We start from the raw sequence: 17,472 nt of genomic DNA, 5'->3' as shown, positions 1-17,472 counted from the left end.
AGACATTACTGGAACTGTTATGACATGCGAAAGTGAAGAAATCCCAAAATAACAATTTAAACCATCATCATTTTATTCACACTGCTTCTTCTCTGCTCTGCCATGAACTCAGTGCCATTGCAAAGAGAGGTCAACTCTGTGGCGCACATGCTCAGCATAATGCAGACTGTAGTGCTATCACTCCGCCTTGCGGTAGGGTTGAGCAGCAACAGTTGCACAGTACAATATCCTGCAGGGCCTCCTTTTGCTGCTTCACATGTTAGGCCCTCGGTGGCACCCGTAGATTTACGGTAAGTCAGACGTGTATCTTCGCGTCAAACGGAAACTGTCCTACCCAAACAACTACAACATGAACAGTCTTGTGAGACATCGCTTGGTCGAAACGTGTTATAGTGGGATTATTTACTGATGAATTCAAACGAGGATGTCATCCGCGTTAACGTTAGACTTCGAAAATCATCAACAATCTCCAGCGATGGATAGTGAGGCTGGCATCATCTCCATCGACCACGGAGGAGAGTGGGGTAAGCGTCGGCTAACTACACTTTCTAGAAAGACATACACAGGGAAGCTCAGTACAGGCAGCTATAATTAACTACTAGCTGCGTATAACTAATAAATGTGTCCTTAAAATACAAACTGTGACAAGATTGCGGCTTCAAAAATACTTTAAACACAAGTCTGAGGTCGATGTAGTGAGTGTATTTCTATCCGCTTCAAGGCTTAGCAGTCAGTTAGATGATGTAACCTGCTGAGCCTGGATGCAATATATAATAATAATGTGTCAGCTGTATGGCACCTGAATGGTCTCCACATATGGACCACATAGTATAATATGTGCTGCTAAAGATGGAGTACAGCATTTGTTTTGGAAGAAGCTGTAGGAGCTAACAGGAATTAACAAGAACAACAACATCAACAGCAACAACAACAACAACAACTTTTCGTATTGTTGTCTTGTGTCCTGCGTCACTTTTTTGTTTTCTTTTCATGCTATTTTCTTTTCTTTTTTTGTTTCCTTTTGTTTTTAGCTTTGCCAGTACACGTTCCATGCTGAACTATGTCAGTGTTTGTTGTTTTGTTGTTGTGGGACTACTTTTGTGTATTATTGTATATACTTGGACAATACATGTTGTTTATGTGTATATATTGGTTCATGGCAGACATTGAACTATCTGTAAACTGATAAGTAGAGTACAGATTTCCTACATATAAGGCCAGTGGTGGAAAGTAACCAAGTACATATCCTCAACTACTGTACTTAAGCACAATTTTGAGGTACTTGTACTTTACTTGAGTATTTCCTTTTTTTGCTGCTCAATACTTCTATGCCACTACTTTTATTTGACAGCTTTAGTTACAAGTAATTTTTAAGATAAAGATTTTACACAATGGATACTATAACAAGGTTTTAAATTACAAAACAGTGTTACAGATTAAAACCGTTTTTTCCCAGCCTTATTGGCTCCTGACGTCTTACATAAAGCAGTGTGTAGTTGGGGTCACACTCAGATATTAACAGCTCTGCCAAGTAGTGGTTCTCCCCCCTAAATGCCTTACATGAGTTTGATCGAAATATACAACCAAAAATCGTTAGTGAAACAGTCCAAAAACTGAAAACATATTTATGCTTTATATTGAGAACTTTGCTTTTGCTTCTTTCCTCTCCCATTAATCACCTCACAACCTTTCAGATTTATTTGGTGTCATATATGATAATATATCAGTCAGAGGGAGCAAACCAGTACTTTTACTTTGATACTTCACAATTTGTTGCTAATACTCAGGCTTTAGGATTTTTCATGCAGGACTTTTACTTAATGGAGCATTTTTATATAGCTTATTAAAGGATCTGAATACTTAATCTACCACTGTATAAGGCTGTAACTATTATTATTTTCATTATCGATTAACATGTTTTTTTTTCATCAGTTGAAATATAAATTCGAAATGTAAAATAAAATAAAATATAAACCAAATTGTGAAAATTGCCATTCAGAATTTCCCTCAGCCATATATTGATTAAAAGCCATATATGACTGCTTACACTTGCTGTGGGAGATGTACTGAAATATTTATTTCATTACTTTCATTCCATATTTTCTCCAAGTATCATCAGTCATAATTTGTCTCTCTTTTGAATAAACTCTGCAATGGACTGAAAGCGGTTTGACTCATTTTGTGGGTCGTATGCCTGTCATTACACAGACATAAGCCTGTTCGATGAGCTGGAAAGCCTGGGAGATGCAGATGAGCTGCTTGAGGCCCTGGGGAATGCTTGCTTTGTGAGTAGCTCTTCCTATCCGTATGCAAATTATCAACTGAAATGTAGTCTAACAGGAAAGAGGGACAATAGGAAATGTGAAAAGTAAGAAATCTGCAAGTTAACAATGGTGCAGAGCTACTGAGACAGGTGCAACATGGTAGCATAGCATGTTATGCAAGGACAGGGGATACAATGTGTAGATGTCAGGCAGTAACTGTAGGCAATAACAAGAGTTTTATTGACTGCTTTTTGAAGACTTGGAGTTTTCTGCCTACTCTATATGACATAACAACTGTTCTCTCTACACTTAGCAGAAACGCATGCCTCGTAAACTAAAAATTGATAAAGTAATTATATGCCCATTGCTAACACTGTGGTTCAGACACTTACTTTTGTTTCCAATTTGTGTCCTGATAACATCCACTGGTTAAAAAGTGTGTGCTTGGTTTCTCAGGCCAGTGCGGGTCCAGATCTGGACTTTGATATTGACATACCCCCATGGAGTGAAGTGGACTCAAGCAGCACCTGCACAGGTACAACAACACACATTGATATCTATGTTAAACATGGTTATCACATTTCAGCATGAAATAACAGAAATCTGAGCAGAACTAAAAGAGAGTCCGGCGTTCATCTGTTCAATATTTATATGATGTAACCTATGTGTGCTTTTGCACAGTGATATGATTGTGGCAAGTTGATTACCATGATTTTCTAAAGTCACCCACCAGTCATAATGTTTGAGAGTGTAGCAGTACTATGTTTCTTAAGAAATATGGTACAATATGACAATACTTAACCCCAATACTTTGGATTTGTTTGCATGACTACTTTCTGATTTAAATGCAAATACAGCAGGTGGAGTTTATTGATTAGGTCTACAGTTACAGGACACAGTGGCTTAAGCTTATTTAGAAAAGGGTAGATAAAGGCTGTTGTCTTGAATTCATGTGTGATAGTAAATCACACCGTCCCATGCTGATAAGCCACACATTTGTCTGCATCTTTGTCCTTGTGTATCCAGATGGTGAGGTGAGTGTGGACTCTCTGTCACCTGCCCACACTCTGAGCTCTGTCCCCTCTCCGGCCTCTGTGGAAGCTCTGTCCCCTTACTCCTTACAAGTAAGTCACTGTCTTCAACTCTTTGTCCCTCTGAGGTTTTTGGCATTTGACTTGCATTTCCAATGCAAATTTTACCTTTGTTATTGGTCATGAGTATTTACATATGTGCCCATCTTGGTGCATGGTTGGAACAAATAAAATCTTCATCCAGATGGTGTCCAAACATTGACAGCTGCTCTTTGCTTTTGGATAGACACACACACACTTGAGACACTTATTAACAAAAGCCTTAAACACCTTGTCAAACTAATAATTTGCTGTCTGTCTGAGCTGTGCCCCGCCCCCTCGTTAGATAAAAGGTGCTGACAACTTCAGCCACATTAGCATAATTTAGCAGGCAGATGTTTTCACAGCGTGTCAAAACAAGGACAAGGGTTACATTTTTGTCTGGCCCCTACACAATCTGCACACATTTGTCTGCTCACTGGATCACCCTGTCTGAATCCAAGGACACATTCGTCTCCTTGATTCTTTGAATATTGACAAGGACACTTGATCCATATCTGATGTGTCTTAAGTACATGTATTACAGAGAGTATGAATGGATTCATAATAGCTTGTGTGTTTAGCAGCAGGAGTAAAGAATATTAAAATCTTTGTAAGGATTCATTGTATCTCAGAAGTATTTTCAGCTGTCACTGTGCGATGACCAGCACTAAAGGTGTGTACTAGATACAAGACCTAAGTCTTCTCTGCCTCCTTATCTAGGATGAAGCCCTGTCGCCACAGTCGCAGCTGTCTCCCGTTTCAGTCTGCTCAGAGTCCAGTGGCTTTTCTGAAATCTCTCCCCCAGTTAAGACAGCTCCAAAGAGGACCAGCCCGACCACACGAGGTGAGGCAGCATCCACCACCACACATCTGCTCTTTCAGCTGTCATCTATATTTGTACTCTTTGCCCAAAAACCTGGGGAAATTCTGCACCGCATTCTGGGTTTGCAGAATTCTAGGTTTTAAGAAAACAAACAGAGATAAATGTAGTCTCTCATTCAAAAAAGAGTGGGAGTATTGGTCGGAAAAAAACAGTTTCTTAAAATTACCCTGTAACTGTAAATGAAAATTTCCTCAAGGGAACTCAGAATCAGCCTTTCCTTGTATTTACGTAAACCCTGCTTTCTTATCTGACTCCTTCCATCCCCATCCCATGGCACACACACACGCACCAGCCAAACCAGCTCAGCCAATCAAGAGGCCGATTCAGATTGGCCCCAAAGTTTCCATCCAGCCCAAACCGCTGATTACAGCTGTGCCATTGGCCCCTGCAGCAGCTCCCCTGCAGACCAAGACAATCATCATCCAGCCCCTGCAGACCACTGTGCTGCCTGTGGTTAAACCATCTCCGATCAACATCCAACCAGCGCCGCCTCCAGGTCAGAGCTCACACTGCAACACATTGAAACACACTAAGACACATTGCCTCACATTACAATGTATTGCCTCAGACCCGTGCACCGGACAGTGTGATGGTCTTTACTAAGAGTACTTTTTTTCAATTTGCATTATACAGTATTAGTAATGTTTGTTGTTTGTGGTGAATTTGGTTGACATTCTTGCTCAAACAATCAGTTCTTCTCTTGGCCAGCAGAGGGTGCTTTAACCTTATTTTTTACCATACCATATCATTTTACTTGATGGTCAAATAATAACAAGAAAAACAGACATTAAGATGTTAAAAATTTTACTTTTTGCAACCAGAGTATTTCCAAATTTGGGCTTGATTTGAGAAAAATCCAACTTTGGGAATTAGCCATTATAAATATACAATCAAGAAAGTTTGTTTCATCAGCCACGTTTAAACCAAAGATTATTTATGAGCTGCTGTGTGTTTCGTGCATAAAAGTCATTATTGCTCTTGTTTTGTGGTCCAACCTGCCTGGTTTACCAATCTTGTGGTGTGTGTGTGTGTGTGTGTGTGTGTGTGTGTGTGTGTGTGTGTGTGTGTTACATCAACAGCACCTAGGCCAATGTAAATACTTATGTCATTGCGTGGGACCCAAGTGGGTGGAGTATCTAACCTCTCAAGACTTGAATTTGAACTTGGCTCTTTTGTCTGCCTGGTAATGGCCAAGATGGCAGATGGTTAAGGCCATGACATCCAAGTTTAGGACCCCAGATGGAAGTCAAGTCAAGTCTGCTCAGTGTTAAGAGTCTCCTTGCTTTAAGATGCTCTCCTCAATATTCACAGCTGATGAGTGAGAACGATGCATCGCAGTGAAAGAAAGAAGTTGGAGATATTTACTGATGAGTTCACATTTGATCTTGCTTGTATGACCTGGGCAGTCGTGTATGTCCAAAGAACAAACAGGCTGACAGGTGTTCCCAAGGCTTTTAATTTCCTTTGACTTTCAGCTTCTTGAATTGTTCTTACAGATGGTGAGCTTGGGATGCAAGACAGAGCGCTGGCTCCACACACATTCATTAGCAGGACAGGCTAACACTTCTGCACTATTGGCACTGACAGGTTGTTTAGTGTGAGAGATGAAGGTTGCTGGGTCGGTTTTGAGGAATGGTTCCTGGCACAGCCTCACTGGGAGGGGTGAGCTAAATTGTGGGAGACTCCCACATTAACAGGACGTTTATAAACATGGACAACGTTGTGTTTTGGCGAAGTTTTTGCTAGTTTCTTTCTTTCAGGCCTTAATGCGTTTTTATTGCGGGTACACATGCATGTGTATGTGTGTTTGTGCACGTAAAATTCACACAGCTCTCAGTTAGGAATGTGGAAGTTAAAGACCACAGGTCAAGATGGTAAACATCCTCTCCACCTGTACTTTAAAAACATAGAGTCCCATTAAAGACAAGGGGTTAATGTAGGTCACAAGAGGTGAGGGGGCTTCAAGGAACTGGACTGTACCATCTGCAGCAGGAGGCTCTTTAAACAGCAGACTGATACGGCCTACAGCTTGTATAAAATACTAACATGAAAGTTTTTGTTATAGAGAAGAAATATGCGAGAAAATTGTGGAATAAGAACATGCACACAAACAACAGCACAAACTGACAGACACACATAATCACAGTCAACACTAGTCGATGTTGATCATACAGTGAGAATATGATCATTAAGAGTGTCTATGTGTTGTGTCTCTCTCTCTCTCAGGTCGTCCTATAGTGCTGTCTCAGACAAGCCAGGTGCTACAGATCCAGACACCACAGACCATCACCAGCAATGTGGTCGCCATGCCAACACTCAGCCAGGACAGGCCCATCCCTGTCGCTGCTCCACCTGTGGTCTCTGTCACACTGCGAACCCCTTCCTCAGATGATGATGTGAGTCACTTACGTTTTCCTACCTGATAATTGCCACACAGGCGCAGAACACTGAGATATTAAGAGTCAGTGTGTTTCTATCCACCTATTTTTGTAGAGTAGAGTAACGTAGAATCTCTACGTGCTCAGCTCTTAATCTTTGCGCAATGGCAGTGGATGGAAAGTTTTCTTTTGCTGATTTTCTGTAGATTTGGTTAAAGTTTGCGCTACATTGAGGTGAAACCCTGACAAAGAGTCAGTGGCAAATGTCCGCCCCTGTATTTATGAGCAGTTACTCAAAAGTGTAAACATAATTTTTTAAAGAGTTAAAGAGAAAAACAGAGTAGAAAACTATCTTATTTTTAATATATACAAATACTGCTTTGTATGTACCATCACAAATTTTGAAAATGTGATTTGATCTCAAAATTTTTTCAGTCCACTTACTTATCAATATCACATAATACTTACTTACTATCAGTTCGGTGCAACATGATATCTAGTGGACCTGTTCACTGTATGGTTACGAAAGACAGTAAGATTGAATACAGTTACATATGTGAAGTGAAGTGGCGTCATGGACATCTGATTGCCCAAACAAACTGTCGACCACAGTGTTTGACAAGCATGTCAAACTTTTTAGAAGCACACATGACTCTAATTAATGCCACAGCGATAGGCGTGCTCTCATAGGATCTCTCCCTCTTCTTCTATTTGTCTTCCTCTAATCTGTTGGGTTTTTGGCTCATATGCTCTGAAGTTCATACCCTGTAATTTGGCACCTAACTAAAAATATATGATGGAGCATCCTCATTGGAATAAATAGCTCCTTCAACAGTTATGTTTGTGTGTGTTTCGACATGCGAGGACTCGCCTGTGTGCACTTGCATGCAACTGCATGCTTAGAAGAAGCCACAGGGGCATGCATGCGCTCGCCCACTATGTAACTATGATGTTGTGGTTGCCATGTTCACACTTGGGCTGGATGTTATCCAACTTAAACACTCTCATATTACCCTATTTTTAGTATTTATTTTCATTTCACAAGCAATTAACTTTAATTTCTGGGTATAATATGAAAATAAAATGTTGAAGGAAAAAGTTTATACCTTTTTTTTATTTGGTGAATGTATTTTTCCACATTGAAGGAAAAGTCATTAGCTGTATGGACCATGTCAGTCTGTAACGATACAAATGTCATTTCTCTAAAGTGAGTAAATAGCAGGAATTATAGGCCAAAATTTATTAGGTAAAAATTAATGATTCACTCAGTAATTGAAAAATAGTTCCTCACGAACTTGGTAAGAAAAACGGCAGCATGTTTAGATGATGTCATTCCAAGTTTTAAACATTCAAACTGATGTTTTATGTGAACTGAAGTTTGCTTTTATTTGTTATGACTCTTAGAAGAGATGCATCTATTTGTGAGCTCCTTTTTTAAAAATTTAATCACATCAGTGAATCTTGAAGCTCCACAATACAGTCATGGAACCACAAACAACCGGCAGAGGATCATTATTGGTCTCTGCATTGTTTGTACCTGTGGGGTTTATTGGAAAGATAGACATGTTATGTAATTTCAGTTCAGACAGTGTGAACAGTGTCACAGAGGGACATTACTCTCTGTGTGGATGACAGAGATCCCTCTGTGTGTTGCAATCAGGGGTGATGTCAGGACAGCTGCAGTGGACAGAATACACACAAAAAAACATGCAAAGTGAACACACACACACACACACACACACACACACACACACACACACACACACACACAGTCTCCTGAGCTTCAGTCGTTCTCATCCTCACACATTCATTTCTCGTAGGTCTGTGTAATGACAGCACAGGGCGGCACAGAGCTTTCAGGGAATTGTATAAGGTACTATTAACTGCAGCAGGGACTGCCCCAGAGATTTAAAAGTTAAAAAAGAAAACTCAATTATAGTATATTTTGTTTATGGTACAGACTTGTGGTCTGTCAATAAAAGCTCCCCATCTTTTGTGTGTGCTGGTCTTATTTTGGGTGGGAGAGTCTGTCATATTCTTTTAAAGGCTTGAGGCTGGTTTGTTCTTCTGATTTCCTTCTCTTTATTGCTTGAATAAACTGCGAATGCCTCTTCTTCTAGTCTGAACTGTCAGCCTCCATTACGCAGGCATGGAGATGCCGTGACTTTCAGCAAGTTCACTGTTGTTTCAGGCTTCGGTCTCCAGCACAACTGTTCCTGATGGCTTGCTCTTGTCTGACCTTTTAGTGAGTTGAGAAACATGTTCTCCCTTCCTCTTCTGTTTGTCTTGGGTTTTTTTTTTTTTTTTTTTTTTTTTTTTTTGTGAGCAGGACTTCCACTTTCACAGTGTTTCCCATTTGCTGTCTGTGGGCTGCAAAGACGCATCATTTGGATTTTTTAATTGTGGAGAAGCAGATGTGTCACATTGGTGTCACCTAAATCATCTGTAGTGATTTCTGTGGTGACACTGGGAAGACTGCAGAAAACCGATCCAACTTTCAGCTATTATCATCTTATAGGTCACTGTGTGACCCTGCTGCATTACTCATGAACGCAAAAAACATTAGTCATAACCTAAAGTCAGAATGCTCTGTTTTACCGGACTGCTTAATTTATCTTGACATTAACGATGCTTTCCATCAGGCTTTTTTTTAATGATTAACCTCAAATGAAATTTCACAAGTGGTTGTTGTTTTATGTATGGTAATGGTTGACCTCTGGCTGTAAAAATAGTTGGCCCCTCAAAAGGGCCAAGAGGAACTTGTCCAATTATCATGGGCATAATTGAGTCTGGAGAAGCACTTTTTGTGCCAGACATCGAGAGAAACGTCAAGGAATTCCAAATCCCAGAGGCCAAAATAAATATGTCTCTCAGCCATTTGTAAAGCTAACCAAGTCAATAAAATTTACAATAGGTGATTAAGGGGGAGGGACTGTTCACATTAATTGTGAGGAGGAAAATAAGACTAGATTTTTGAAGCCTACACCTCAACTAACGTCTCACTAAAGAGCAGTGAAAGTTAAAAAAAAATTACAGTATAGTCACTGAACAGCATTTCAGCAAATGGACAAATAATGGACTTTTTTTTCAGGAAGAAACTATTTAGATTTTAGAAAACATCAGCTATGCAGTGATTCAAATGGACCTTAGAGTTGTTTTCGCGGCCCACTGACAAGCTCTTGAGCCGTGTCACACTGTGTGACTGCTGCAGCTGTGTTCACTTTATAACCTCACTGTGGTTTAGCTGCAGCACAGTGGTGGACTTGGTGGATTGGGGGGATGTGTAAAATGCCTGTTAAAGATGGCATGCTTGCGCCAGGTGTTCCTGCATGTTGTATGTACTGTATGTCTCTGTGTGTGTGGTTGTGTGTGTGTGTGTGTGTGTGTGTCACATGTTATATATTGTACTATATTTTGGCCTATAGTTAGCTTATATAAGCCTGGGTGTTAAACGGCTGCTAACGATTACATGCTTCAGACAGGTGTTGTGCAGGACGAAGCATTTTGCGACAGCTGTAAACAGCCATCAGGGATTGGGCCACTGTAATGTAATGGGCTCCTACACAGCCGGAGATTTACCTCTGTATGTGTGTCTGTGTGTGTGTGTGTGTGTGTGTGTTTGTTAGACTGAAAAACAGTCCACCCTGGAATTGCAGGCCTCAACAAATCGCCCCATTAGTTGGATAGAAGGCTAGAAGTTGATGCATTTCATTTTGTCTTGCCTCGTGTGTTTTCACATTGGACTGCTTAGTTGAGTCAGAGGGAAAAAAAAAATTACCTTCAGATATTTCCTGGACAGCCACAAGTGAGGTTGATTAAAAACATTACAGCTATCGAAAGGGTTGCATCAGACTGTCCTGGATCTTTCTCTGAATTTTCACTATTTAGTCTCGTAATTCAACACTCATACAGGGAGAAATCTCTCATAGCTGCTAGGGGTGTAACAACATTACATCTTATTGTTTTTCACCCAGTATCACGACACAGTGGTTGAATATTTTGGCTCAATGGATTTTGATCTCATGTTTTTGTCACCACATCTGCCTGCTCTTGTTATAATGTGTAAAGCCTGCTTTTGTGGAAAACTACTGTAAATGCATCAGATAAAAAAAAACATTGTTTGCTTATACAGTGTCAGATACTAAGCTTTTACTAAGTTGAATGTTTATTGGCAATGCAAGGCAGGAAGGAAGTCCCCTCTTTCTGTATATAAAGGGGATTTTTATTTATTGTTTTATCCCCCCCCAAAAAAACAAAAAACAGTTTCTCCACATGTAAATATCACAATGTAAATTACAGCTGTTAAGTAAAAAATAATCTGGCTCTGCTCTGTAGTAATTTCACTTTTACAATTTTTTTTCACTTTTAAGGTTTTAAGATACAGACTTTATTAAAACAAGTGCCTAAAAAGTGAATTGTAGCACATTGTAGCACAATAGCTCTTAGAAAGAATCAAATATCACAGGTTGACAGTTATTTCACCTGTGGAGCGCATGCCACAGTTACAGGTGTTTTATGACGTACAGTAAAATCAGGCGACTTGTTAAATGAAACCTCTTCCGTTTGGATGGGCTAACCCTTTGGATGCTGAATAGAAAAGATGGAAAGAGTAGACCCTCAGCAGACCCTCTTGCTTTCACCATTTAGAAGTAGTTGAGCAGGAATTCTTCCTTTCAGTAACATCCTGCAGCATAATCATAAAATAACACATTTTCACACCCAGGACTGCTCAGTGTACCAACAGCTGTCTGCAGCTGGCCACTGTGCATTTCTATATGAGCAGCTGGGGGCATGTGCCCTCCTAATGGGCACCATAGCAATTTCTTGTTTCTCATTGACTTTTCCCACCGACTCTTAAATAGTTTGAGTTATAACCAGTCTTAGTGTTAGCCTCCCACCCATTCATTTGGCTTTTATTGAGAAATGCCACTCTGCCATTTCTTGCCCCCTGCCCCACGTTTTGCTCCTCAGCCTCATTGTGGTGCTGATGTGAAGTCCCCTTGCTCTCCACTCCCTGGTAACTGCTTACTTGCAGCGTTCCCAGGCTCAGGCTAGTGGCACAGCTCCCAGATCTGGGCTGGGAGACAGAGGGGTTTCTCAGGAGACAGAACACAAATACAGGGATCCAAATAACTTAATCACCAGCGGGGCTATTAGGCCCAGGATCTTAGAGGCTTACCCCGGGGAGGGTGTTTGTGTTTGGAGAAGGGCAGCAGAGGGGTAGCTTGGGACTGCATTAACAATGAAGGTGTTCAGGTAATCACAGCCATCGGTTGTGTTAATTTGCGATAGGTCATGTGAAGATATGTGCTATGTGTGTTAACGTGTCATTTCAGTTCTCAGTTCACTGACCTTCCCACTGCTCTTGCTTACTGGAAACAAACTTCCAACTGCTCTTATTTATTTATGTAATCATTAATTTGTTTATTTTTACATACATATTTTTAAATTTGTTTTGGTTCAGACAATGCTGATGTGAAAGAAAGTCATGCAAAGACATGTTTAGGGAATCTAAACAGAAAAATGCTGATTACCATCTATTTATTTGCAGATTAACTTGAGCATGTAAGACTCTAATTACAGCAATTAAGACTGACTATGGTTGGACTTGTTTTTTTCACATCCAGACCTATAGCATACGTAGTGCCCCAGTGTTTATCTGTCTCCAATGTGAACCCATTTCTCAAAGAGTGACACTCTCCGTAAACACATCCCTCTTCACGTATAGAACAGAGGCCTTGCATGAGACCTGTTGACCTCTCAGAGGATGTCGGTGTAAATATTTTCAAGCAGAAGCTTGACCACGTGCACTTAAAGGTTCTTTAGAGCGATGTTAAAGCCATGATTTGTTGCAGGGGTGTCATTAAACCCCCGCGACACATCTTGAACATGTCTATTTATTATTCTGTCACCGTAGCAAACTAGAGCATCAGCAGCCAGGGAGTTCTCTCGGTGAGAATAACAAAGTTGCCCCTTGGCTTTTATGTCACGCTCCCCGTCCTTACTTCCATTTACTTTCTCACTATGCCATCTGTCTTTTTACAGGTTGTTTCTCTCTCATGCAAGCGTCCCGTGCTCAGACGTCTCTTGTCTTCTTTCACTTCTTGTTTTAAGGAGTTTGTTCCGCATCCTGAGTTTGAAGGACAGGGCGATGTTAAGGCTCTAGTATGGAAACAGCAGTATTTACGAATCTTAGATTGACTGTGGTATGTTGTTTCACATGCCTAACTGTGTGCATATCAAATTTTCCTTCTTGACTTTTAATTGGATGGTGTCACACTGATTTTTTTTTTTAATGAATGAAAAGCCATTTTAACTAAATTCCCTTGAGTGCATAGATAAACATGATGTCACACTAGTGAGAGGAACCTATGATCTACAGCCCAACAGGTGGCTCAGTCATTTCACCGCATTCTCACAATAACCACCCCCTTTTCCTGTTTGGATAGGTGTCGAGTGGATGAAAGATGAAATGGATGTCTTGACATGAGTAATAACCTACACCAAATGTTATTCTTCTGTCTTTGTTCCTGTCTCTCTCACTGCAGTCGAAGTTGTCCCAGAGGCAGCAGCGCATGATAAAGAATCGCGAGTCAGCATCCCTATCTCGGAAAAAGAAGAAAGAGTATCTGCTCTCGCTGGAGGCTCGCCTGAAAGTGGCGTTGTCTGAGAATGAGGCGCTCAAGTGTGAGAATGGCAACCTCAAGAGACAGCTGGAGGGCCTGCTGAGCGAGGTGAGAGGCTGGAAGCTACGACTTTTGCACACAGCCTACACTTCTGCACAGATAAGGGGCGCCTGTGCACAGTCCAAATGCGAGTGTGAAAGAGTGAAAAGTAACACGGCAAAACTTGAACCAAGAAAGACAAACTATGCATTCATATATGATTTATACCTGTGATTTGTAGTTTGTGATTTCATTCCTTCCTTTTCCCAGCAGAACACAGTACTAAAAACAACAGCACCCAAGAGGAGAGCTGTGTGTCTCATGGCGGTTTTGGTCTTCCTCGTGCTTAATGTTGGACCAATGAGGTGAGCATGTGACGGTGAATGTCGGTGTGCCTTTGAGTGCCTAACACAATAATTTGATTTATTTTCCAATGGCTTAAATCCAATTCAAACCAAAAGAACAAGACTGAAGGCAGACACTGCGGCTCTAATTGTGAATGCACAAGTATTTGATCACTGGAGGAAAACAAATGGGAAGCCCCATGACTCATTGCGGGAAACACGCCTCTAATATAAGACATTGCACAAAAAAAAGTTTATTGAAAACAGTGCAGAACATTTCCCATTGAAGCAATATGTTTTTTTTCTTTTAATCCTCAGAACATACTTCATCCATAACACAGTTGACAGAGTTATTACCGCATTGGCCTAAAAATAAAAGTTGACAAATAACTATCTGTCTGTCTTTTTCACACCAAGTGGCTCGTTAATATCATTATTATTATTAATAAAAAAAAAACTATTAATTCTGACATTGTTTCCTTGTGGTACAATCCATAGTAATGTAGTCCAGTAATGCACATGCTGTACAAGACCACTCTTGCACTGACTGAAAGTGATCTAGATGTTAAAACAACCGACAATTAATAGTTCATCCATGACATATTGCTTTTGTGTACGGTCCAGTCCTCTGATGTTGCTGCCAGAGTTTATGGGACTTGGTGACTAATGGGTGAACAAACCTTGAAACAACCTGCTGAGCCGTGGGGGTGGGGGTGGGTGGGGTGTAAACATTTACCACTTAGAAATGTAGAAGGAAAATAATTTCAGGCCACAAAAGAAGTATAAAACATTTGTATGTGGCAGTTTTTCTTATCTGTGCCTGTAATATTAACAATCGTGACAATTTAAGAGTTATATAAAACTACACTGGGGAGAAAGAGCTTGATTCCACCCAGTTAGCAGATGGAGGGATTGTGTAATACCTCAAACTCAAGCTGGCAGTCCACCTCCAACTGTAATGACTGATTCTCTGTTCTCATGTTATAAAAATGTTTGTTTTCTCCGGGGAGTAACTTTCTCTGCAGTGATGCAAACATCGACTCCTTGGACTTGTTGGCTTTGATAATAAGCGTGTGCTCTGTGCTGGGAATGTCTTCTTTCACTTCTTCTCTAGAGCTTAAACATGAAAAAGGATCTCGGGACCCGTGAATGAGTTTGCTTTTGCGACTTGAGCGGTATTCACGGTAGCTAAACTCTGAGTTAGTGTGTGCGTCTGTACCTGCGATCACATCTTTGTGTTTTGTGTTCAGGCTCTCCTTTGGAATGTAAAATATGCCCGCTTTTGAGGTCAGATCCTTTGAAATGAAAATGCCACCCAGCGCAGTAGTACTGTTGAAAGAGACTGTGTGTATTTTTGCTTGTGTGTGTGCGGCGACGTGCTTTGGGTTATGCAGTCTAGATCAGAGTTCAGATTCTGCTGCTTGGCTAAAAACGAAAAACCCTCCTGTGCACAGGATGTGGGCCACATGGAATTCAGTGGTCATTTCAGTCCAGTACCAAGTTCTTCTCTTCAGTTTGTTTCCTCCATCCCAAGTGTCCTGATTTTACCTCACCTGTCTCTCTTCCTCACCTCACCTGTCCTGTGTTTCGTCAGTTTGTTTCAGGGTGGCCCAGGCTCCAAGCTGGAAGTAGTTTCCATGCAGCACAGCGGCAGACACCTGCTGGCCTTCTCCCCAGAGGCAGAAACTCAGGTCGTGATGGGCCCCGAGCCCCTCGGCAGCGCCCCCTCCGACGTAGCCGACAGGTAATGAGCTCAACCCCCACAACACCTTTCACAACACTGTATTTAACCACCATGTCAGCGGACCAGGATGCACCTGTGCCTGGGCTCAGTCTGAACTGGTACAGCTCATTACAGCACGTGTAAACACATGCGCCAGCAGATTACCAACTCTGTCCAAACGAATGCCTTTCAAATGCCTCCAGGCCCCTGGCTAGTTGGCTAGCAGTTGTCCTTTGAGTAACAAGGTGGGAAATTGGGGTCAGACCTTGTTTGACATCCAGCTTTATATTGCTAGTAACAGTTTATTTTTCTAAAGCGTTATATGTTTTTCTTTCTTTTTTTAAATGCACTTGAGGCCCCGCAGTCTCATTTGTAAATTGCACAAATAACATTCTTGTTTGGTGCGTTCCCTGCAACCCCCGTGTCTTGAAAATGATGTTTTGCAAGGTGGTCAGAGCGTCTGATGTCTGCGTGGCATTGCTAGCCTGTGTTGTGTCAGATCTCTGCGTAGGGTATGTCACATGTTAATACAAACCATTCATCTGTGGTATCAGGTTTCCCGACTGCGCAGGCAGGAAGGAACACATTAGCTTTTACAAAAGGGGAGACAGCACCAAACACAGCCGAGGAGGAGGACGATGGGGGAGATATGCAACCTAATCTTGGGGTTCCACTGAAGGGGAAGGTGTGTGTGCGGGGAGGTTAATATGGGCCCCTCACTTAGAGTTATGATCAGGCCTCTGTGGTCTGACATGTTGTCTCGCGGAACCATTTCCAGGATGCTTAGAGACGGGAACGCGAGGCGTAGTCGATGTTTTGGCTCAGTTCAGGGAGGCCCAGGGGAGGGATTACATCGGTGGCAGACGTTTTTCTTAACAAGCCCCCTGCAGGTGGGCACTGACTGTGGACAGTCTACATCAGCACCTCAAGCTACATAATCATTCACTTGCAGAGAGGTATAACAGTTATAATTAAAGTCACAGCAACATCTGAGGAGACATGTCATGCCATGTGCTGCTAACAAATGTAAACCCCTTTTATGGTAACAACCAAGGTTTTTGAACAATCATTGTCCATAATCAGCCTGAACGGTGCTGCTCAGTTCTCTGTAGCGTGTTTATGATCATTCTGAGCAGGATTTATAGCAGCATGTGGACATACCACACAGAGCTTTGTACATTCAGTGAGTGAAGCTGTGCCACCTCTGCACATGTCAAGTAAAAATAAAACTCATTAGTAACCAATTAAATTCAACAGAGATATAATTGCCCCCACATTGAAGCACTGCTCTGTTTCTTTATGGCACCCTTTTCTTATCGTTTACCAAATTAACTCTGGGTGTTTCATCTCTGTTTGAGGGCAAGCAGCCATGTTGGCCCTCAGTTTTGTATTCAACATGTGGAAAATATTTTTTTTTACCAGTTTGTTATGTGAACTTGTTACACTGATTTGAGAGCATCCGAACATCCTTGTAAACTAATCAACGTTTTCTTCGTTTAAGTCTCTGCCTGCCTCCGCCCTGCTTATGTTTTCAGGCCGTCCGTCTATACATATGTATGCATTCTCGTGAATGTGATATCTGAGTAACGCCTTCAGGGAATTTCTTCAAATTTGGCAAAAACATTCACTTGGACTCAAGGATTAACCGATTAGATTTTGGTGATCAAAGGTCAAAGGCGAAGATCACTGTCATCATTTATCACAAATGTCTAATCGGGGAAAATGATGTGGTGGGGACATTTTACCAAATGGTCAAAGGTCAACTTCACTGTGACATCATAATGTTCTGCAAAAACACGTGTAGCCATTATTCAATGCTGTAACACGAAGGGGAGCTTGTGACCGTATTTCCTGCAACTTGCCTGATTGGCAGAGGCACACAACCGCGAGGTGTTGATTCTAGTTGTTCTATGTTTTAGTTCTGAGGATAAGGCCCTGATGGTGGTGAAGGATCCCATCTTCCTCAGACCTCCTCCCCCCTGCCAGCCTCCTGTTAACAGGACCAAGTGCATAGAGTAAGCTATGAACTCTTTAATGTATTTCCTAGATGTATTTTTTTTTTTCCCTCCTTTCACTTCAAGTCCACAAAATTAACCAACTCCT

At 41.4% G+C, this 17,472-nt stretch overlaps 1 protein-coding gene across 2 annotated transcripts in view; it reads left to right on the top strand.

Annotated features, from left to right (window-relative positions):
- The first annotated feature begins 289 nt into the window (after positions 1 to 289).
- Positions 290 to 17,472, top strand: part of atf6 (activating transcription factor 6) — a 31,861-nt gene continuing 14,678 nt past the window's right edge. Inside the window, exons 1-11 of one of the 2 annotated variants that reach the window (XM_022759462.1) lie at positions 290 to 524; positions 2,209 to 2,285; positions 2,721 to 2,799; positions 3,291 to 3,388; positions 4,097 to 4,220; positions 4,552 to 4,755; positions 6,486 to 6,655; positions 13,186 to 13,371; positions 13,576 to 13,667; positions 15,241 to 15,390; positions 17,289 to 17,384. In XM_022759462.1, coding sequence (XP_022615183.1) covers positions 425 to 524; positions 2,209 to 2,285; positions 2,721 to 2,799; positions 3,291 to 3,388; positions 4,097 to 4,220; positions 4,552 to 4,755; positions 6,486 to 6,655; positions 13,186 to 13,371; positions 13,576 to 13,667; positions 15,241 to 15,390; positions 17,289 to 17,384 — 1,376 coding nt within the window. In that variant the 5' untranslated portion in view covers positions 290 to 424. Of the gene's footprint in view, positions 525 to 2,208; positions 2,286 to 2,720; positions 2,800 to 3,290; positions 3,389 to 4,096; positions 4,221 to 4,551; positions 4,756 to 6,485; positions 6,656 to 13,185; positions 13,372 to 13,572; positions 13,668 to 15,240; positions 15,391 to 17,288; positions 17,385 to 17,472 lie in introns of both variants that reach the window. The other variant, XM_022759461.1, reaches the window with a different exon arrangement.

Source organism: Seriola dumerili, unplaced genomic scaffold (genome assembly GCF_002260705.1).
Source record: "Seriola dumerili isolate Sdu_G_001 unplaced genomic scaffold, Sdu_1.0 BDQW01000322.1, whole genome shotgun sequence".
Classification (NCBI taxonomy): Eukaryota; Metazoa; Chordata; class Actinopteri; order Carangiformes; family Carangidae; genus Seriola; species Seriola dumerili.
This window is presented reverse-complemented; position numbering and strand designations above follow the sequence as displayed.